The following is a 22,997-nucleotide window of genomic DNA, read 5'->3' on the forward strand; positions in this document are numbered from 1 at the left end:
TATGATTCATTACGGGACAACATGACACCTATCCTGCAGGATTTGTGTGAGTATGTACAAATGAAGTCGCACAAGGAGGCTACGTACATACGTGAAAAGTTATATAATGAAGAGTCATATTTTTTTTCAAAAGTGGTCAATACCGCCAAAACAAAGAAAATCACATCTGCTCTGGTTATTGACTGCTATGTCAGCATAGATCCCAAGCTGAATATATAGTCAGAGGTCATGCAAATAGGGCCCTCCCTCTGCTGATTAAAACAGCCCAACCCTGACTCTGTAGCTGGGAGAGGAGCTCCAGCTCCAGGGTTCCAGGTGTTCCAATCAGTATCAGGACAGAACACAGAGAGCTCACCATGGAGTTGGTACTCGGCTGGGTTTTCCTTGTTGCTCTTTTAAAAGGTAACTCATGCTGAACAAGAGACATGGAGTGTGTGAGTGGATCTGAGGGAGACAAACAGTGGGTGTGTGACAGTTTCCTGACCAGGATGTCTTGTGTCTGCAGGTGTCCAGTGTGAGGTGCAACTGGTGGAGTCTGGGGGAGACCTGGTGAAGCCTGGGGGGTCCCTGAGACTCTCCTGTGCAGCCTCTGGATTCACCTTCAGTAGCTATGGCATGAGCTGGGTCCGCCAGGCTCCAGGGAAGGGGCTGCAGTGGGTCGCAGGTATTGATGATGATGGAAGTAGCACAAGCTACGCAGACTCCGTGAAGGGCCGATTCACCATCTCCAGAGACAACGGCAAGAACACGCTGTATCTGCAGATGAACAGCCTGAGAGCCGACGACACGGCCGTGTATTACTGTGCCAAGGACACAGTGAGGGGATATCAGTGTGAGCCCAGACACAAACTTCACTGTAGAAGGGGATCTGGACCAGCAGGGGGTGCACACTAGTCACCAGTTCTGTCCTTAAGCCCCAGGAGCAGCTGCAGATGGAGGTTGTGGGCAGGTTTCCTGTCAGGTTCTGGGGCTTCCTCTCCACAGAGCAGTTTCCCCCAGGGACCCCCTCTGCACACATGATCCTGTGCTCAACTCTTCACTCTCTGACTTAGAAAATTTTTCTAATGGCAAAACTGCTATAGTAGAAACCACAAAATACAGACTCACTCACATTGTTTATTCCTGTCCCTAAATACCAATGAATTACAAATATCCTGATGCTCATCAGCTGAACCTTTACAGGAATCCCAGCTGCACTCACTGTGCATCACAGGAGCACCCAGCTCAACGTGCAAACATCCTAGAAGCAGCATTAAGTGCGTGCTGGACATGAGGCTACAGAGGCATCGCCAATGCAAAGCAAGTGCAGAATGTGTCTTGGTGGGGGTCACCGTCATAAACCAAATCACAGCATCAGTGTTAGTGAGAACGTGGGAAAGCAGTAGACACCTTCCTGGTGTTGTGTGGATGTGGGGTCTTCAATCCTCACACACACACACGCACACACACACACAAACACATTCACGCATGAGTATAAAACCTTTATGACATTACCCTAATTTCTCTGCAGCAAAGTTGGTCCTAAGACAGAAATACAAGCATACAGGAAGACTTCAAGAAGCAGGAAAAATGTGAAATAAACAACCTAACATTACACCTGAAGGAGCTGGAGAAAATACAATGACTGGTGCCTAATATCATGAAGAAATGAAATAGTAATAATGATTACAGCAGATAGACGATATAAAAACTAAGAACAGAACAGATAAAAAAACCAAGATCTGGTTCTTTGAGGAAAAAAAAAAACAATAAAATTGAGAAATCTCTGCCTAATTGTATAAAAAAAAAATAGAAAAGACCCACATAAATCATATCAGAAATCAATCTGTTTCTCCAGGAAACAAACAGGGTTTCAGAGGGGAGGGGTTGGGGAAACGGGGTACCCGTGTGATGTGTATCAAGGAGGGCACGTGTTGTGATGAGTACTGGGTATTATACACAACTAGTGAATCATTGAGAACTACATCAGAAACTAATGATGTACTCTAGGTAGCTAACTGAACACTAGTTTTTAAAAAGGAATCACAAGAGATAACGTTGTGGGGCGCCTGAGTGGCGCCGTCGTTAAGCGTCTGCCTTCCGTTCAGGGCGTGATCCCGGCGTTCTGGGATCAAGTCCCACATCAGGCTCCTCCGCTGGGAGCCTGCTTCTTCCTCTCCCACTCCCCCTGCTTGTGTTCCCTCTCTCGCTGGCTGTCTCTCTCTGTCAAATAAATAAATAAAATCTTAAAAAAAAAAAGAGAGAGATAACGTTGTGAGAGAGAAAAAAAAAAAAGCTAGAATTATAGAGGAGCATTCCCCCATCCAAATCCTGAAATTATACTCAAAACTCAGTGTTCCAACTGGGGGTGACTGGAGGGGAGGAAGAGCGGATGGGGTAACTGGATGATGGGCATTAAGGAGGCACTTGATGGAATGAGCACTGGGTGTATATGCAACTGATAAATCGCTAATTCTACGTCTGAAACTAATAATACACTATGTAAACTAAATTGAATTTAAATAAAAATTTCTAAAACCTAAAAAAATAAAATAAAATAAATCCATCTGATAGACTCAAACACTTGGAAATTAAGAACCATCCTGATTGAGAATGTTTGGGTCAACAAGGAAATTCCAGAAGAACCTGAGTAATTTATGGAAACCGATGAGAATGAAAACACATCGGACCAAAACCTATGGGACACTGCAAGGCGGTCCTGACGGGAAAATACAGAGCCATCCAAGCCTCACTTGAGAGAAGGCAAGGATGATGCCCTGCCCTGGAAGGCGGCTGCAGGTCCCCATCAGGAGAGCCAGGATTCCCTTTCCAGCTTTCTCAGAATGGACTTCTCAGAACCAAAACTAGGGTTAGGGTTAGGGCCTATGACCAAGGGAGATCTGATCTGCCGGCTGTGTAGACACAATCCTGGATGCCTGCTTGAGGGCATGGTTTGGGAGGAGTGTCAGGCTCAGGGTTTTCGGCAAGTGGTGTGGTGAAGGGGGGGGGTTGATGGGATTGGCTCACGTGGGCATTTAGATATCTCGTGCTCTGAAATCATTCTGCAGGACCCAAATGGCACACTTTCCTTCTGTGTGGCATGCTGATTCCTCAGGTATGGCTCAGGTTTCCCCATTTCCTGGGCCTTTGGAGATAGGCCACTGGAAAGACCTCTGAGAATACAAGTAGCGTTAGGATTAGGACCTAGGAGCATGGGAGGTCCGATCTACTGGCTTTGTACTTATCATCCTGGGGGCCCGATTTGAGTAGGTGGGTTGTGGTGAATGTCAGGCCCATGGTTTTTGTCCAAGGGTCCCCTGAATGCGGGAGTTCACTGAGATTGACTCAGCGGGACATGGAGATTTCTCCTGCCCTGAATAGCTTCTGGAGTCCCGAAGACACGCTTTCTTTCTGTGTGGCATGCTGAGGCCTCATTTATGCCTCATGTTTCCCCAATTCCTATGTCTTTGGAGCCAGGCTTCTGGGAGTGGACTGCTCAGAACCCAACCTATGATTAGGGTAGGGCCTAGAGGGTGGAAAGTGTGATCGACCGGTGCTGTGGCCCTCCCAGGGGCTGAGTGGAGAGTGGTTCGGGGTGAGTTTCAGTCTGAGTGTTTGGGGTCAGAGGTTCGCTGAAAGTGGGGTCCGCTGGGATTGGCTCAGGTGGGCATTCAGATTTCTCCTGCTCTGACTCCTTTCTGGAGTCCCACGTTGAAAGATTCCTTCTGTGTGGCAGGGTGAGTCCTCTGGTACTGTTTAGGCTTCTGGAAATCGTTGGGGCTTTAGAGCCATGCATGTCAGAATGGACGTCTCAGAACAGAAATTAGGGTTGAGGTAGGGCCTAGGAGCATGGGATTTCCAATCTGCTGGCTGTGTGGTGAATTTACCGGGGGAGGGGGGCATAATTGATGGCAAGGGTTGGAGCGAGTGTCAAGCACTGGGTTTGTGGCTTGGGGGCCAGTGTATGTGGGGAATTGTGGGATTGACTCAAGTAGACATTCAGATTTCTCCTCCTCTGCATCTGTTCTGGAGTCCCATGTGGCATGGTTTCCTTCTCCGTGTCAGCCTGAGTCCTATGGTATTGCTAACTGATGCCCAGTCTCTGGGTTTTAGGGCCAGGACTCTGGGAATAGACATCTCAGAACCCATCTTAGGGGAAAGGTTAGGGCCTAGCACCATGCCTTTGGACTCCAGAAGCTATTCAGAGAGGGAGATATCAACATGTCAAACTGAGTCAATCCCAGCAAACTCCCGCATTCAGGGGATCCTTCGACCAAAACCCTGAGCCTGACATTCACCACAATGCACCAACTCAAATAGGCCCTGGGATCATAAGGACAAAGCTAGTAGATCAGACACCCATGCTCCTAGGCCCTAACCCTAATGCGAGTTGGGTTCTCAGAGGTCGTTCCCAGGAGCCAATTTCCAAACCCCCAAGGTTTGGGGAAAACTGAGCCATATCTGGGGAATCAGCCTGCCACATAGAAGGAAACCATGCCATTTGGGACCTGCAGAAAGAATTTAGAGCAAGAGAAATCTGAATGCCCACCTTAGCCAATCCCAGTGGACCCCCCACCCCGCTTTAGGCAGACCCCTGACCAAAACCACACTCTCCACTCAGCACCCAGGAGGGCAAGAGAGCCAGTCAATCACACTTTCCACCCTCTAGGCCCTAACACTAACCATAGATTGGGCTCTGAGCGGTCTACTCCCAGAAGCCTGGCTCCAAAGACATAGGGATTGGGGAAACCTGAGCCATACCTGAGGCCTCAGCATGCCACACAGAAGAGAGAGTGTCATCTGGGACTCCAGAAACTATTTGGAGCAAGAGTAATCTGATTATCCCACTGAGTCAATCTCAGCGAACTTCCATATTCAGGGGACTCTAGGCCAAAACACTGGGCCTGACATTCTCCACAACCCACCAACTCAAATCAGGCCCCCGGGATGATCACCACAAAGCCTGTAGATTGAAGCTCCCATGATCCTAGGCCCTAACCCAAATGCTAGGTTGGGTTCTCAGAGGTCATTCCCAGTGGCCTGTCTCCAAAAACACAGGGAACGGGGAAACCTGAGCCATACCTGAGGAATCAGCATGCCACACAGAAGGAAACCATGCCATTTGGGATCTACAGAAAGAATTCAGAAAAAGAGAAATCTCAATGCCCACCTGAGCCAATCCCAGAGAGCCCCCCCACTCTCACAGGCACCCTGCCCGCAACTCCTGTGTCTGACATTCAACTGAAACAACATCCTCAACTTAGCCCCCTAGTAGGTCAACATGGCTGGCAGATCACAACACCCATGCCCCTAGGGCGAGCGCTAACACTAGGTTGTGATCTGAGAGGTCCATTCCCAGATGTCTGGCTCCAAAGGCCAGGGAACAGGGACTGCTGAGCAATGCCAAGACACTTAGCCTGCAGCACAGAAGAAACCTGTGCCATTTGGGACTCCAAAAAGGATGTAGAGAAGGAGAAAACTCAGTGACCGTGTGAGCCAATCCCAATGAACCCCCACTTTCAGCAGACTCCTGCCCCAAACCCAGAGACTGACACTCACCCCAACCAACTCTCTCCACTCAGCCCCAGAGAGGGACACAGAGCCAATCGATCACACTTTCCATCCTCCTAGGCCCTGACACTAACCACAGGTGCGTTCTGAGAGGTCCACTCCCAGAGGCCTGGTTCCAAAGACAGGGATTGGGGAAACCTGAGCAATATCTGAGGCCTCAGCATGCCACACAGAAAGAAAGCACACCTCTGGGGCTCCAGAAGCTACTCAGGGACACCTGAGCCAATCCCATCGACCCCCCACTTTCACTGCACCACTTGCCAAAAACCCTGAGCCTGACACTCACCTCAAACCATGCCCTCAATTCAGGCATCCAGGATTGTGTCTATACAACCAGGAGATCAGACCTCCCATGGTCCTCAGCCTGACCCTTACCCCAAGTTTCAGTTCTGAGAAGTCCATTCCCAGAGTCCTGGACCTAAAACCCAGAGACTGGGCATCAGTTAGTAATACCAAAGGACTCAGGTGGACACAGAGAAGGAGACCATAACATATGGGACTCCAGAAAGGATGTCGAGGAGAAATCTGAATGTCTACCTGAGTCAATCCCCACAAACCCCCACATTCACTGGCCCCCAGGCCACATACCCAGTGATTGACATTCACCCTAACCCATGCCATCAACACCCCCACACAGAAAATTCACCACACAGCCAGTGGATAAGAACTCCCATGCTCCTAGGCTCTACCCCTAACCCTACTTTTGCTTCTGAGAGGTCCATTCTGAGAAGGCTGGAAAGGGAATCATGTCTCTCCTGATGGAGACCTGCAGCCTCCCTCCAGGACAGGGCACATCCTTGGCTCACAGGGGATCCATGGAAGATTTCCATCAGGCGATTGACAGGGCTGCCTCTCGAGAAGGCTACCCAGGCATCAGGTTGCTCAAGACAGAGTAGGTGGGTGAGATGGAGGGAAGGCAATACATCGGAGGCCATGGGGCAAGAGTAGAGGCTCAAGACCATGAAGATGACGAAAAGGAGGAGGCAGCAGCATAGGAGCAAGCACGAAAGTGCCATGGGAACAGTGCCCACAGCTACACTGACTGGTTGCCTTCTGTGCCAGGTGTGGCTGACTTCAGTGGGCTCCAGACTAGTCCTAACCACAATCCTAGGAAGTGTGCACCACCACCGCCCTCCTCTCTCCATGTAGCTGCTAAGAAACATGGTCAGAGGCCCCGGGCAGTTTTCATGGGAAACAAGCAGTGGCTCCCCTGCACGTTGTCCCTCTGGTGGATGTCCAGTGCGACCCTCGTGCCTGGCCAGATATTGATGTCTACCTGTATCCACACAACTCAATAGACAGGAGGGTGTCCCTGAATTCCACAGCACCTGATGGGACAGATCCACAGGCACCAACACCCAGTTGGTCACTCAGGACCTCGCCTATGGTCATGAAGCTCACCATGCCCCATTTCTGTTACTTCCAGCAGAAAGCCTCGTTCTGATCCCCCACAATACCATACATCCTGGCTCCTGACCTGGGGTCATGCCATGAACTCACATGGCACCTTTCTTTTAGAGAAAGCTACCCCAGCACCTCCTAGAAAATATTTCTAATGAAGTACGAGACAATCAGGACTATGGTGTGAACAGTGGTACACAGCCTGAATGGTAGTACTTGGTAATTCTAACAAGGGTTGACTCCCCCATCTCACAAAACTTTCCTCTGTCCCCAGGGAACTCATGGTCTGCCCTCAGAAAACCCCCCAGGAAACAAATCTTTAATCTGAATGCTCCCTTCACCTTCCGTTCAAATCTTGTCCAACCACAATGATATGAAACTAGAAATCAGGCTCAAGAAGAAAGTCCTTAAATTTGTATGGAACCAGAAAAGGCCCTGAATTGCCAAGGAACTGTTGAAAAGGAAAAACAAAGCTGGGGCATCACAATGCTGGATTTCAAGCTGTACTACAAAACCATGATCACAAAGACAGCATGATACTGGCACCAAAACAGACACATAGACCAATGGAACAGAATAGAGAACCCAGAAATGGACCCTCGGCTCTTTGGGCAACTAATCTTTGATAAAGCAGAAAAAAATATCCAGTGGAAAAAAGACAGTCTCCTCAATACATGGTGCTGGGAAAATTGGACAGCTACATGCAAAAGAATGAAACTTGACCACTCTCTCACACCATACACAAAGATAAACTCCAAATGGATGAAAGACCTTGATGTGAGACAGGAATCCATCAAAATCCTAGAGGAGAACATAGGCAGCAACCTCTATGACATCGGCCAAACCAATTTTTTCATGACACACCTCCAAAGGCAAGAGAAACAAAAGATAAAATGAACATGTGGGACTTCATCAAGATAAAACCTTCTGCACAGCCAAGGAAACAGTCAGAAAAACTAAGAGGCAGCCCACGGAATGGGAGAATATATTTGCAAATGATGTGACAGATAAAAGACTGGTACCCAAGATCTACAAAGAACTTCTCAAACTCAATACGTGAGAAACAAATAAACAAATCATTAAATCGGCAGAAGATATGAACAGACATTTTTCCAATGAGGACATACAAATGGCGAACAGACACATGAAAAAATGTTCAAAATCATTAGCCATCAGGGAACTTCAAATCAAAACCACACTGAGATACCACCTTACACCAGTTAGAATGGCAAAAATTGACAAGGGAAGAAACAACAATTGCTAGAGAGGATGTGGAGAAAGGGGATCCCTCCTACATTGTTGGTGGGAATGCAGGTTGGTGTAGCCACTCTGGAAACAGTGTGGAGGTCCCTTAAAACGTCAAAAATTGAGCTACCCTCTGACCCAGCCATTGCACTACTGGGTATTTACCCCAAAGATACAGACGTAGTGAAGAGAAGGGCCATATGCACCCCAATGTCCATAGCAGCATTATCCGCAATAGCTAAATCATGGAAGGAATCGAGATGCCCTTCAACAGATGACTGGATTAAGAAGTTGTGGTCCATATATACAATGGAATATTACCCAGCTGTCAGAAAGAACGAGTTCTCAACATTTGATGCAACATGGACGGCACTGGAAGAGATAATGCTAAGTGAAATAAGTCAAGCAGAGAAAGACAATTACCATATGATTTCTCTCATCTATGGAACATAAGAACTAGGAAGATCGGTAGGGGAAGAAAGGGATAAAGAAAGGGGGGGGTAATCAGAAGGGGGAATGAAGCATGAGAGACTATGGACTCTGAGAAACAAACTGAGGGCTTCAGAGGGGAGGGGGTGGGGGAATGGGATAGACTGGTGATGGGTAGTAAGGAGGGCATGTATTGCATGGTGCACTGGGTGTTATATGCAACTAATGAATCATCGAACTTTACATCAGAAACCAGGGATGTAGTGTATGGTGACTAACATAATATAATAAAAAAACATAGGGGGCAGTTAAGATGGCGGAGGAGTAGGGGACCCCTTTTTCAGCCGGTCCCCTGAGTCGAGCTGGATAGGTAACAGACCAGCCTAAATAACCACGGAATCAGCCTGAGATGCAGGAAGATACATCTGGATCTCTACAAATGAACATCTCCAGCGCTGAGTATTGAGGTACCAAGAGGGGAGCCGTAAAACCGTGCAAAGATATCGGAAGATAAACGGAAGGGGGAGGGAGCCGCCGGGTTTGGGCGCCGGGAAGCAGCAGCCACCTGCACGGGGGAGCGGGCGGACTCAGGGAGGGCACCCGCGAGAGAGCGGACTGAGACTGGAGAGCCGTGAACGCGTGCCACCAGGCATCTCCTGGAACACCGGAAACCCCGGTGTGCTGACAGGATCCAGACTGAGACCAGGAGCTCCCGGAGTGCACGTGGGGTGGCTGGCGGCTGGTGGGCCACCTGCACGGGGGAGCGGGCGGACTCGTGGTAGGCACCCGCGAAACAGCAGGCTGAGACCCTGAACCGGGTGCGCACGCCACCAGGCTTCTCACGAAACTCCGGAATCGTGGTGTGCTCACCGGGCATAGACTGAGACCGGGAGACCTGGGAGCGCGCGGGGTGGCCGGTGGCTGGCGGCATTAGAAACACAAAGGACGGAGACGCGCAGGCCCTGGAAGTGAGGGCAGGGACGCCGGGTGGGGCACACATCCCGGGACGCTGCAGGGTTGAGCAGCACCAACAGTAACAGAGTTAAAGTGGCCAGAACATTAGTGGAGAACGGGCCGCAATCCCTCTGTTCTGTGACAGAGGCTGAAATTCGGCCGCTGCTGCTCTGACTCTCAGAAGAGGCACAACAGACCGCCAGGGAAAGACGCCAGAGAACAAAAGCCTGGAAATACCGGCTCAGAGAGTGCCCCTCCCCATCCCCCCTCGCAGGGGACGCGGAGACTTTACCCAAACAGGGTTGCCTGAGTATCTGTGCGGCAGGCCCCTCCCCAGAACACAGAAGGCAGGCTGAAAAATCAAGAAGCCCACAACCTGGGGCGCCTGGGTGGCGCAGTCATTGAGCGCCTGTCTCCGGCTTAGGGCGTGATCCCAGCGTTCCGGAAAGGAGTCCCTCATTGGGCTCGTCCGCTGGGAGCCTGCTTCTTCCTCTCTCACTCCCCTGCTTCTGTTCCCGTTCTTGCTGTCTGTCTCCCTCTCTCAGATAAATAAATAAATAAAATCTTTAAAGAAGAAGCCCACATCTCTAAGATCCCTATAAAACAAGGGGCACGGCCTAGGACCCAGTGAATAATTTGGGCTCTGGACAACCCCGCAACCTCTCCTCATTAGAATGACAAGAAGGAGAAGCCCCCCCACCCCCAGCAAAGAAAAGACAGTGAGTCTGTGGCCTCTGCCACAGAAATAACGGATAGGGATGTAACCAAATTATCAGAAATGGAATTCAGAGTAACAATGGTCAAGATGACGAGTAGACTTGAAAAAAGTATTAAGGAAAATGTTACTGAGAATATAGAATCCCTAAGGGCGGAAATGAGGGCGAATTTGACAGAAATTAAAAATTCTATGAGCCAAATGCAGGCAAAACTAGAGGCTCTGACGGCCAGGGTCACCGAAGCAGAGGAAAGGGTTAGTGAATTGGAGGATGGGTTAATAGAGGAAAAAATGAAAATAGAAGATGCTTTTAAAAAAATCCACGCCCACGCATGTTGGCTACGGGAGATTACTGACTCAACGAAACAATCCAATGTTAGAATCATCGGCATCCCCGAGGGGGTGGAGAAAAACAGAGGTCTAGAAGAGATATTTGAACAAATTGTAGCTGAAAACTTCCCTAATCTAGCAAGGGAAACAAACATTCATGTCCAAGAGGCAGAGAGGACCCCTCCCAAGCTCAACCACGACAAACCTACGCCACGTCACGTCATAGTGCATTTCGCAAATATTAGATCCAAGGGTACAGTACTGAAAGCGGCCAGGGCAAAGAAATTTCTCACGTACCAAGGCAAAGACATCAGAATTACGTCAGAACTGTCGACACAGACCTGGAATGAGAGAAAGGGTTGGGGGAGCATTTTTAAGCTCTTTCAGAGAAAAACATGCAGCCAAGGATCCTTTATCCAGCAATGCTGTCATTCAGAATTGATGGAGAGATAAAGACCTTCCAGAAACGCCAGTCACTAACCAATTTCGTAACCACGAAACCAGCCCTACAGGAGGTATTACGGGGGGTTCTATAAAAGCAAAAAGGCCCCAAGAGTGATACAGAACAGAAAGTCACAGCCAATACAAAGACTTTACTGGCAACATGGCATCATTAAAAGCATATCTCTCAGTACTCAGTCTTAATATTAATGGCTTAAATTCTTGCTTAATCGCCACAGGGTTGCAGATTGGATAAAAAGAAATGACCCATCCATTTGCTGTCTACAAGAGACTCATTTCGAACCCAAAGATGCATTCAGACTGAGCGTAAGGGGATGGAGTACCATCTTTCACGCAAATGGACCTCAAAAGAAAGGTGGGGTAGCAATTCTCATATCAGATAAACTGGATTTTAAACTACAGACTATTAGTTAGAGACGCAGAAGGGCACTATATTATTCTTAAAGGAAGTATTCAACAAGTGGATATGACAATTATAAATATATATGCCCCCAACAGGGGAGCAGCAAGATACACACGCCAACTCTTAACCAGAATAAAGAGACATATAAATAAAAATACATTAATAGTAGGGGACCTCAACACTCCACTCTCAGAAATAGACAGAACACCCTGGCAAAAACTAAGCAAAGAATCAAAGGCTTTGAATCATACTCGACGAGTTGGACCTCTTAGATATATATAGAACACTACACCCCAGAACCAAAGAATACGCATTCTATTCTAATGCCCATGGAACATTTTCAAGAATAGACCATGTTCTGGGACACAAAACAGGTCTCAGCCGATACCAAAAGATTGAAATTATCCCCTGCATATTCTCAGACCACAACGCTCTGAAATTGGAACTCAACCACAAGAAAAAATTTGGAAGAAACTCAAACACTTGGAGACTAAGAAGCATCCTGCTCAGGAATGACTTGATAAACCAGGAAATCAAAAATCAAATTAAACAATTTATGGAGACCAATGAGAATGAAAATACAACAGTCCAAAACCTATGGGATACTGCAAAGGTGGTCCTAAGGGGGAAATACATAGCCATCCAAGCCTCACTCAAAAGAATAGAAAAATCTAAAATGCAGTTTTTATATTCTCACCTCAAGAAGCTGGAACAGCAACAGAGGGACAGGCCTAATCCAAGCACGAGGAAGCAGTTGACCAAAATTAGAGCTGAAATCAATCAAGCAGAAACCAGGAGTACAGTAGAGCAGATCAACAGGACTAGAAGCTGGTTCTTGGAGAGAATCAATAAAATTGACAGACCACTGGCAACACTTATCCAAAAGAAAAGAGAAAGGACCCAGATTATTAAAATTATGAATGAAAAAGGAGAGGTCACGACGAACACCATTGAAATTCGAAGGATTATTAGAAATTTTTATCAACAGCTATATGCCAATATACTAAGAAATCTGGAAGAGATGGAATCCTTCCTGGAAACCTATAAACTACTAAGATTGAAACAGGAAGAAATTGATTTCTTAAACAGGCCAATTAATTATGAAGAAATTGAGTCAGTGATAAACAACCTTCCAAAAAACAAAACTCCAGGCCCGGACGGTTTTCCTGGAGAATTTTACCAAACATTCAAAGAAGAAATAATACCTATTCTCCTAAAGCTATTTCAAAAAATAGAAACAGAAGGAAAGCTACCAAACTCATTCTATGAGGCCAAGATTACCTTGATCTCCAAACCAGGCAAAGACCCCCTCAAAAAGGAGAATTACAGACCGATTTCCCTAATGAATATGGACGCCAAAATCCTCAACAAGATACCTGCTAATAGAATCCAACAGTTCATTAAAAGGATTATACACCACGATCAAGTGGGATTCATACCTGGGATGCAAGCGTGGTTCAATATTCACAAATCAATCAGCATGATACATCATATCAACAAGAAAAGACTCAGGAACCATATGATCCTCTCAATCGATGCCGAAAAAGCATTTGACAAAATACAGCATCCTTTCCTGATTAAAACCCTTCAGAGTGTAGGAATAGAGGGTACATTTCTCAATCTCATAAAAGCCATCTATGAAAAGCCTACTGCAAATATTATTCTCAATGGGGAAAAGCTGGAAGCCTTTCCCTTAAGATCAGGGACACGACAAGGATGCCCACTCTCGCCACTATTATTCAACATAGTACTAGAAGTCCTTGCAACAGCAATCAGACGACAAAAAGGGATCAAAGGTATTCAAATCGGCAAAGAAGAAGTCAAAATGTCTCTCTTCGCAGATGACATGATACTCTATATGGAAAACCCAAAAGAAGCCACTCCCAAACTATTAGAAGTTATAGAGCAAAGATATGAACAGACACTTTTCCAATGAGGACATACAAATGGCTAACAGACCCATGAAAAAATGTTCAAAATCATTAGCCATCAGGGAAATTCAAATCAAAACCACATTGAGATACCACCTTACGCCAGTTAGAATGGCAAAAATAGACAAGGCAAGAAACAACAATTGTTGGAGAGGATGTGGAGAAAGGGGATCCCTCCTACATTGTTGGTGGGAATGCAAGTTGGTACAGCCACTCTGGAAAACAGTGTGGAGGTCCCTTAAAAAGTTAGAAATTGAGCTACCCTATGATCCAGCCATTGCACTACTGGGTGTTTACCCCAAAGATACAGATGTAGTAAAGAGAAGGGCCATATGCACCCCAATGTTCATAGCAGCAATGTCCACAATAGCTAAATCGTGGAAGGAGCCGAGATGCCCTTCAACAGATGACTGGATTAAGAAGTTGTGGTCCATATATACAATGGAATATTACTCAGCTATCAGAAAGAACGAGTTCTCAACATTTGCTACAACATGGACGGCACTGGAGGAGATAATGCTAAGTGAAATAAGTCAAGCAGAGAAAGACAACTATCATATGATTTCTCTCATCTATGGAACATAAGAACTAGAATGATCAGTAGGGGAAGAAAGGGATAAAGAAAGGGGGGGTAATCAGAAGGGGGAATGAAACATGAGAGACTATGGACTATGAGAAACAAACTGAGGGCTAGAGGGGAGGGGGGTGGGGGAATGGGATAGACCGGTGATGGGTAGTAAGGAGGGCACGTATTGCATGGTGCACTGGGTGTTATACGCAACTAATGAATCATCGGGCCTTACATCGGAAACGGGGATGTACTGTATGGTGACTAACATAATATAATAAAAAATCATTATTAAAAAAAAACATAAAAAAAATAAATTTGTCTGTTTCTCCAGAAAACAAACAGGTTTTCAGAGGGGAGGGGTTGGGGAAATGGGGGTAACAGGATGATGTGTATCAAGGAGGGCACATGTTGTGATGAACACTGGGTATTATACACAATTAATGAATCATTGAGCACTATATCAATAACTAATGCTGTACTACAGGTGGCTAACTGAACATTGTTTTTAGAAAAGGATTTGTAGGAGGTAAAGTTGTAAAAAAAAAATAAAGCTAGAATTCTAGAAGGACCTTTCCCCCATTCAAATAATGAAATTATACTACAAATTGTGTGTTCAACACAAAGTTGGTGGGTGGTGTGATGAAAGGGGCGATGGGGTAACAGGGTGACGGGCATTAAGGAGGCACGTGATGGCATGAGCACTGGGTGTTATATGCGACTGATGAATCACTAAGCTCTACCTCTGAAACTAATAGGACACTATGTGGAAACTAAATTGAATTTATTTTTTATAATAATATTTTTTATTATATTATGTTATCAAAATTGAATTTAAATAAAAATTTTGGTGATGGGTACTGAGGAGGACACATATTGCATGGTACACTGGGTGTTATACACAAATAATGAATCATGGGACATTACATGAAAAACTAAGGATATACTGTGTGGTGACTAACATAAAAAACTAAAACTTATTATAAAAATAAAAATAAAATAAATAAATAAAAATTTTAAGACCTAAAAAAAAAAGGAATTAATCTGGTCCAGTGTGTAACTCAAACTCCTCGTTTTGAGAGAAGGGGGACAAGACGGTCACAGAATAGGGGATCTCATTTCAGCTGGTCCCTTGAATATGACTCGGTATCTATCCAACCATTCTGAACACACACGAATTCAACCTGAGATGTGAGAAGATTTTTCTCGAACTCTACAAACAGAAAAACGACTACTTCTTGCAATGTAGGAGGTGAGGAACTTTGAATCTTCAAGAAAGATATCCGAAGATAAAGGGAGGAGGAAGCCACCATAATCCAGCCACCGGAAAGCGATGTAACACCAGTGCAAAAAATTGGGAACTTGGAAATCTGCTCCAGTGAGAGACATCCTTGCTGAAAAGGGCACAGGGAATGAACAGGGCAGAATTTTAGATGAATCACTGGGGTCTCTTTTCCAGGAGACTCAGAAAGAATGGGGGAGACTGAACCTATACAGAGCTCAAGCAGTGGAGAGGGGAGACTGGTTATGGTCAGCGACCCTGGAAGGGACTCTCAGCTCTGGTCCCCATAAACAGTGAGCAAGGCCAGTTGGGAGACCACTGTTGGCCTGACCACCCTGAAAAGGACTAGACGTTGTTGGCTGTTTAACATTCCAGGGGAGATATAATATCAAAGGGCTTGAGCCAATGACAGGAAAACATCTCTCAGTGCAATGTGACCCATGAAAGAACACTGGGGCAGCACCCAGCCATGACCTGGCAGCCATGGAAAAGGGTGCACAAGTAAGCCCACAGCTGCCCCCAATGGCAAAGTCACAAAGCACAGAGATGCTCCTGGGTCTCTGGAACTCCCTCAGGAGAGGTGCAAGACAGGGGAGATGCAGGATTCACTGGTGTAGCACACAAAGTGGCACAGCCCACAATGGGCAACAGCACTCAAGGTGGTGTGATCCCTTTAGGGACACTGGGGCAGCACCAGCCATGATCTAGCAGCTGTGGAAGAGAGTGCACTGTCGAGCCCACAGCCAGTAGCAATTGTAAGGTCACAAAGCACAGAGTAGATCATGGCTCCCCAAGACCATTGTAGTGGGCATGAATAGCACAGTCTGGAGTTTGGTACCCACAGAAGTGGAGATGGTTTGACTTGGAGGGTTTGTTGAACAAAGGGGCCAGATATTGAGGTTCTGGGTCAGAGATTCCCTCAAGGCCATATTTGCTTGGACCTTCTACAGAGAAGCAGTAAGCTGCCAAGGGGAAAAAAAACCCACACAGAAGGCCAGCTCACATTAAGCCCGTCCTCCTGACAAGGGGTGGGGCAACTCCACCCAGGCAAAGACACCTGAGAAGCCAAGCAGCAGGCCCCTCCCCCAGAAGACAGACTAGAAGAACAGGTGAATGACAAGCTTATTTCCCACAGGACTGTAAAACTCCAGCACCAGGGGAAAATAATACATGGAGCTTCAGGTGCTCCCTCACAACTCACTTACACTTCAGGTAAAATTTTACATTTCTCTTTGTTTCTTTCTTTTACTTTTATTTTACCCTGTGCCCATTTCAAATACATTCTTATTTCCCAATGTAGGGTTTCAAGTCACTTTTTGACTTTTTTCCCACATTTACATTTTATAAATTTATGCCCCATACTAGCCCGTTTTTTACTCTATTCAATTTTATCTTGATATATATAAGTTCTGATTTCTTTAGAATTTGGGGATATATTGTCTTCTTTTTTTAATAATATTTTTTATTATATTATGTTAGTCACCATACAGTACCTCCCAAGTTTTTGATGTAAAGATCCATGGGATATACCGTCTTCTAACATACAGACCAAAAATCACTCAGGAACAGGCAGATTGAGGCAAGATGTCGGAGGTATAGGGGAACCCATTTAAACAGGTCCCCTGAATTTAGTTGAATATCTATCAAACCATTTGGAACATCCATGAAATCAACCTGAGATGTAAGAATATATATGTGGATCTCAACAAGCCAAAATGTGACCGTGTTTCGCAAGGTGTCTATTATACCAGCTCATATTTTCTAGGTGCTTTTTAACGTGTATTTTTACACACCTACATTTTTTATGGATATATGTTTATTTTAGTTTTGCACTCTATTCAGTTTTACCCTTGTATATGTGCAAGTTTTACTTTCCTGGTGGTTTTGGGATACAGTGTCCTCTAAAACACAGAAAAAATATCCACCAATTCACCCAGGAACAACTGAAACATGCTCTTTTGTCCTCAGTGAGAGATTATAGCCATTCTTTACCTCCCTCTATATTTTATTTTCTATTCTACTTTATACAATATTTTTAATTTTTTTCCAGTTTTTTAAATTTTATTCTTGTGATTCATTTTGGCTTTTTTTTTTCCAGTCGTGGCATCTGACCACTCCGGATTCTGCTAGGGTGCATCTACCTTGGATCATGGTTGATATTTTCAACTCAGTCCACTTGTTCAACCATCCACCGACAGAATGAAAAGGAGGAGGAAATCCCAATAGGGAAAAGAACCAGAAACAAGATCTTCTACCACAGAACTAACAGATTTCAATATAAGCAAATGTCAGACATGGACATCAAGATAGCGATCATGAAGTCAATAGCTAGGCATTAAAAAAGAATTACTGACAATATAGAATCTCTAAGGGCAGAAAGGAGATATGATCAGGCTGAACTCAAAATGCTATAAATGAAATGCTGTCTAAACTGGATACTCTAACAGCCATGGCAAATGAAGCAGAAGAACAAATTAGTGACTGGGAGGATGAGCTGATAGTAAGGAAGGAAACTGAAGAAGATAGGGATAGGCAGCTACTGGCACATGAGATTACCTAGAGAGATCAATGATGCAATGAGAGTCTCCAAAGTCAGAAAAATTGGGATTCTGGAGGGAGTAGAGAGAGAGAGGACTAGAAGGTATATTTGAGCAAATCATAGCTGAGAACGTCCCTAATCTGGAGAAGGAAATATGCATTCGAGTACAAGAAGCAGAGGAGCCCTCCCCAAATCAATAAAAATAGATCAACACTCTGACATGCAATTGAGAGGCTTGCAAACCTTAGACCAAGGAAGCTATCCTTATAGCAGGTAGGGGGATGAGATTTCTTACGTACAGAGGGAGGAACATCAGAATAACATCAGACCTCTCCACAGAGACCTGACAAGACAGAAAGTGCTCGCAGAACATATTCATGGTATGAAATGAGGAGAACATGCAGCCAAGAATACTTTACCCAGCAAGACTGTCATTCAGAATCGATGAAGAAATAAAGAGATTTCAGGATGGACGGAAACTGAAAACATATGTGACCAAAGCCAAGCCCCGCAAGAAATATTAAAGGGGATTCTGAAAACGAAAAGAAACCCCAAGAGTCACATAGACCAGAAAGAAACAGAAAACGTACAGAAACAGGGACTTTCAGGAATACAATGGCAGTAAATTCATATCTTTCAAAAGTTACTCTCAACATGGAATGGGCTGAATAGTCCCATCAAGATGCAGAGGGTATCAGATTGAGTAAAAAAGCAAGACCATATGCTGTCTACAAGAGACTCACCTTGAGCCTAAACATACCTCCAGACTGAAGGTAAGGGGATGGAGAACCATTTGCCACACCTACCAAAATCAAAAGAAACTGGGGTAGCAATTCTTCTATCAGACAAATTAGATTTTAAACCGAAGACTGTACAAAGAGATATAGAAGGACACTGTATCATACTTAAAGGGTCTATCCAATTACAGAACTCTTAAGAAAGAAATTGAGGATAGACTGGTGATGGGTAGTAAGGAAGGCACGGATTGCATGGTGTGCTGGGTGTTATATGCAACTAATGAATCATTGAACTTTACATCAGAAACCAGGGATGTACTGTATGGTGACTAACATAATATAATAAAAAAAAACATTAAAATAAAAAATGAAAAAAATTTAAAAAACCAACATAAAAAAAAAGAAATTGAGGAAGACTCAGTAATGGAAAATATTCCATGCTCATAGATTGGAATAATAAACATCGTCAAACTCTCTATGCTGCCCAGAGCAATTTACACTTTCAAAGCAATCCGTATCAAAATACCATCACATTTTTCAACGAGCTGGAACAAACAAACCTAAATTTTGTACAGATCATGAAAAGAACCCCAAATCGCCAAGGGAGTATTGAAAAAGAAAACCAAAGCTGGGGGCATCACAATGCCTCACTTCAATCTACATGACAAAGCTGTGATCCTCATGACACCGTGGAATTGGGAAAAAACAGACACACAGACCCCTGGAAAAGAATAGAGATCCCAGAAATGAAACCTCAACTCTATGGTCAAGTAATCATTGACAAAGCAGGAAAGGACATCCAATTAAAAAGGATAGAGTCTTCTATAAATGCTGCTTGGAATGCTGGACAACCACAGGCAGAAGGATGCAACTGGACCATTCAGTACACCATACACAAAGATAAACTCAAAATGGATGAAAACCTAAATGTGAAACAGGAATCCATTAACATCCGGGAGGAGAACAGAGTCAGTAACCTGTTAGACATTGGTCATAGCAACTTCTTTCAAAACATGTCTATAAAGTTATAGAAAACAAAACTGAAAATGAACTATTGGGACTTTGTCAACATAAAAAGCTTTTGCACAGCAAAGGAAATACCCAACAAAACTAAGAGACAATCCACGGAATGGGAGAAGATATTTGCATATAACACTTCAGATAAAGGGCTGATACCCAAGACCTAAATCTTATGAAACTCAACACCCCACCCAAAAAAATAACGCAGTCAAGAAATGGGCAGAAGACATGAACAGAAACTTCTCTGAAGAAGACATATAAATGGATAACGGACACAAGAAAAAAACGCTCCACATCACTAGCCATCAGGGAATTACAAAACAAAACCACAATAAGATATCACCTTACACCAGTCAGAATGGCCAAAATTAACAAGACAAGAAACAACAAATGTTGGCGAGGCTGTGAAGAAAGGGGAACCCTCTTACACTGTTGCTGGGGATGCAAGCTGGTACAGCCACAGTGGAAAACGGTATGGAGGTTCCTCAAGATGTAAAGAATAGAGCTACTCTATGGCCCAGCAATTGCCCTACTGGGTATTTATCCCAAAGATACAGATGTACTGAAAAGAAGGGGCACATGAACTCCAATGTTCATAGCAGCAATGTCCAAAATAGCCAAAATGTGGAAGGAGCCCAGAAGTCCTGCAACACATGAACGGATAATGAAGATGTGGTTCATTTATACAATGGAATGTTACTCAGCCATCAGAAAGGTTTAATACTTACCATCCACATCGATGTGGATAGAAATGGAGGGTGTTACACTAAGTGAATAAGTCAGTCGGAGAAAGACAATGACCATATGGTTTCACTCATATGCTGAATATAAGAACCAGGTCAGAGGATCATAAGAGATAGGAGAGAAAAGTGAAGGGGAAGAAATCAGAGAGGGAGACAATCCATAAGAGACTCTTAACTCTGGGACACCAACTGAGGTTTAGAGAAGGGAGGGTTTGGGAGGATGGGGAAACCGGGTGGTGGGTATTAGGGAGAGCACGTGTTGTGATGAGCACTGGGTGTTATACGCAACTAATGACTCGTTGAACACTGCATCAAAAACTAATGATGTATCATAAGCTGGCTAATTGAACATATTAATAAAAAAGTCCGTGTTTCTTTGTTGATCTTCTGGTTAGATGATCTGTCCATTGCTGTGAATGGGGTGCTAAACACACCTACTATTTTTCTACTATTATCCATGTGTTTCTATATATTGTTATTAATTGGTTTATATACTTGACTGATCCCATGTTAGGGGCATAAATATCTACAATTGATAGAACTTCTTGTAGGATAGACACATTTACTATGATAGAGTGCCCCCCTTCATCTCTTATTACTTTCTTTGGATTAAAATTATTTGTCTGATATAAGAAGGGCTACCACAATTTTCTTTTGACGTCCACTGGCAGGATCAATGATTCTGCTTCCCCTCACATTCAATGTGAAGGTGGCTTTGGTTCTGAAATTAGTCTCTTGTAAGCAGGAAATGATGGGGCTTGTCCCCTAAGATCTGGAATATGACGGGGATGTCCACACTCACCAACTGTTCTTCAATATAGTACTGGAAGTCTAGCCACAGCAATGACACAATGAAAGAAATAAAAGGCATCCAAAATGGGAAAGAAGAAGTCAAACTTTCATAGAAGACTTAATAGTCTATATAGAAATGCCAAAAATCTCTGGCAAAAAAAATGCTACAACTGACATTGCAATTCAGCAAAGTGGCAGGATATAAAATCATCGAACAGAAGTCAACTGCATTTCTATACACTAACAATGAAGCAGAAGAAGGGAAAGTCAAGCAATTGATCTACTTAGAAATTGCATGAAAAAGTAAAATACCTAGGAATAAACCTAAACAGAGAGTAAAGGATCTGTACTCTAGAAACAACAGAATCCTAGAGAAATAAATTTAAAAAGACACAAAGAAATTTGAAAAACATTCCACTTTTTTCCATCTTGGGAAAAGCAGAAAAGAATATCCTATTGAAATTAGACAGTCTCTTCAATAAATGGTGTTGGGAAAGTTCAATAGCAACATGCAGAAGAATGAAACTGGAACATTCTCTTACACCATACAAAAAATAAACTCTTAAGGGATGAAAAAACCTTAATGAGAGGCAAGAATTTATCAAAATCCTAGAGAATACCATGGGCAGCAAGCTCTTTGACCTCAGCCACAGCAACTTCTTGGTAGACAGGTCTCCAAAGGCAAGAGAAACAAAAGCAAAAATGAACTATTGGGACTTCATCAAGATAAAAACCTTATGTGCAAATGAAATGGTCAACACAGCTAAAAGGCAACCTACAGAGTGGGAGAAGCTCTTTGCAAATGTCTTATCAGATAAAGGATTAGTATCAAATGCATAAGGAACTTATCAAACTCAACACCCTAAAAAAAGCCCAATTAATCCAGTCAAGAAATGAGCAGAAGACATGAGTAGACATTTCTCCAAAGAAGATACACAAATGGCTAACAGACATATGAAAACCTGCTCAACATAACTTGGCATCAGGGAAATACAAATCAAAACGACACTGAGATACCACCTCACATCATTCAGAATGGCTAGAGTTATCAAGTCAAGAAAGAACATTTGTTGGCAAGGATGCAGAGAAAGGGTACACCTCTTGCACTGTTGATGCTAATGAACGCTGGTACAGCCACTCTGGAAAACAGTGTGAAGTTTCCACCAGATGTTAAGAATGGAGCTACCCTACAACCCAGCAATTGCACTACTAGGTATTTACCTCAAAGATAGAGATGTAGTGAAAAGAAAGGACACATGCACCCCAATGTTCATAGCAGCAATGTCCACAATAGCCAAACTGTGGAAGGAGCCCAGATGTCCATTGACAGATGAATGGATAAAGAAGACATGCTTCATATATACAATGGAATATTACTCAGCCATCAGGAAGAATGAATACCTACCATTTATATCGACGTGGATGGAACTGGAGGAGATAATGTTAAGTGACATAAGTCAAGCAGAGAAACACAATTATCAAACGGTTTCACTCATAAGTACAATATAGGGAATAGTGCAGAAGAAAATAGGGGAAGGGAAGAGAAAGTGAATGGGAAGAAATCAGGGATGGAGACAAACCATGAGAGGCTCTGGACTCCAGGCAACAAATTATGGGTTGCAGAAGGGAGTGGGATGGGGGGATGGAGTAACTGGGTGATGAGCATTAAGGAGGGTACATGATCTAATGAGCACTGGGCATTATACGCAACTGATGAATCATTGAGCGCTACGTCAGAACTAATGATGTACTATATGTCAGCTAATTGAACTTAATTTGAAAAGGACTAATATCGAAATCTACAAAGAACTTATTGAACTCAACACCCAAAAATCAATTAATTCAATCAAGAACTGGTAAGAACACATGAACAAACATTTCTCCAGAGAAGACATA

General features: G+C 44.2%; 1 gene segment (V, D, J or C); it reads left to right on the forward strand.

The window, feature by feature from the left end:
* Positions 1 to 294: 294 nt before the first annotated feature.
* LOC113249917 (immunoglobulin heavy variable 3-23-like) overlaps positions 295 to 22,997 on the forward strand; it is a 30,820-nt gene continuing 8,117 nt past the window's right edge. The window contains 2 exon segments of the V gene segment in view: positions 295 to 402; positions 506 to 832. Coding sequence covers positions 357 to 402; positions 506 to 832 — 373 coding nt within the window.

The sequence above is a fragment of the Ursus arctos genome, unplaced genomic scaffold (genome assembly GCF_023065955.2).
Source record: "Ursus arctos isolate Adak ecotype North America unplaced genomic scaffold, UrsArc2.0 scaffold_25, whole genome shotgun sequence".
NCBI classification, from domain to species: domain Eukaryota; kingdom Metazoa; phylum Chordata; class Mammalia; order Carnivora; family Ursidae; genus Ursus; species Ursus arctos.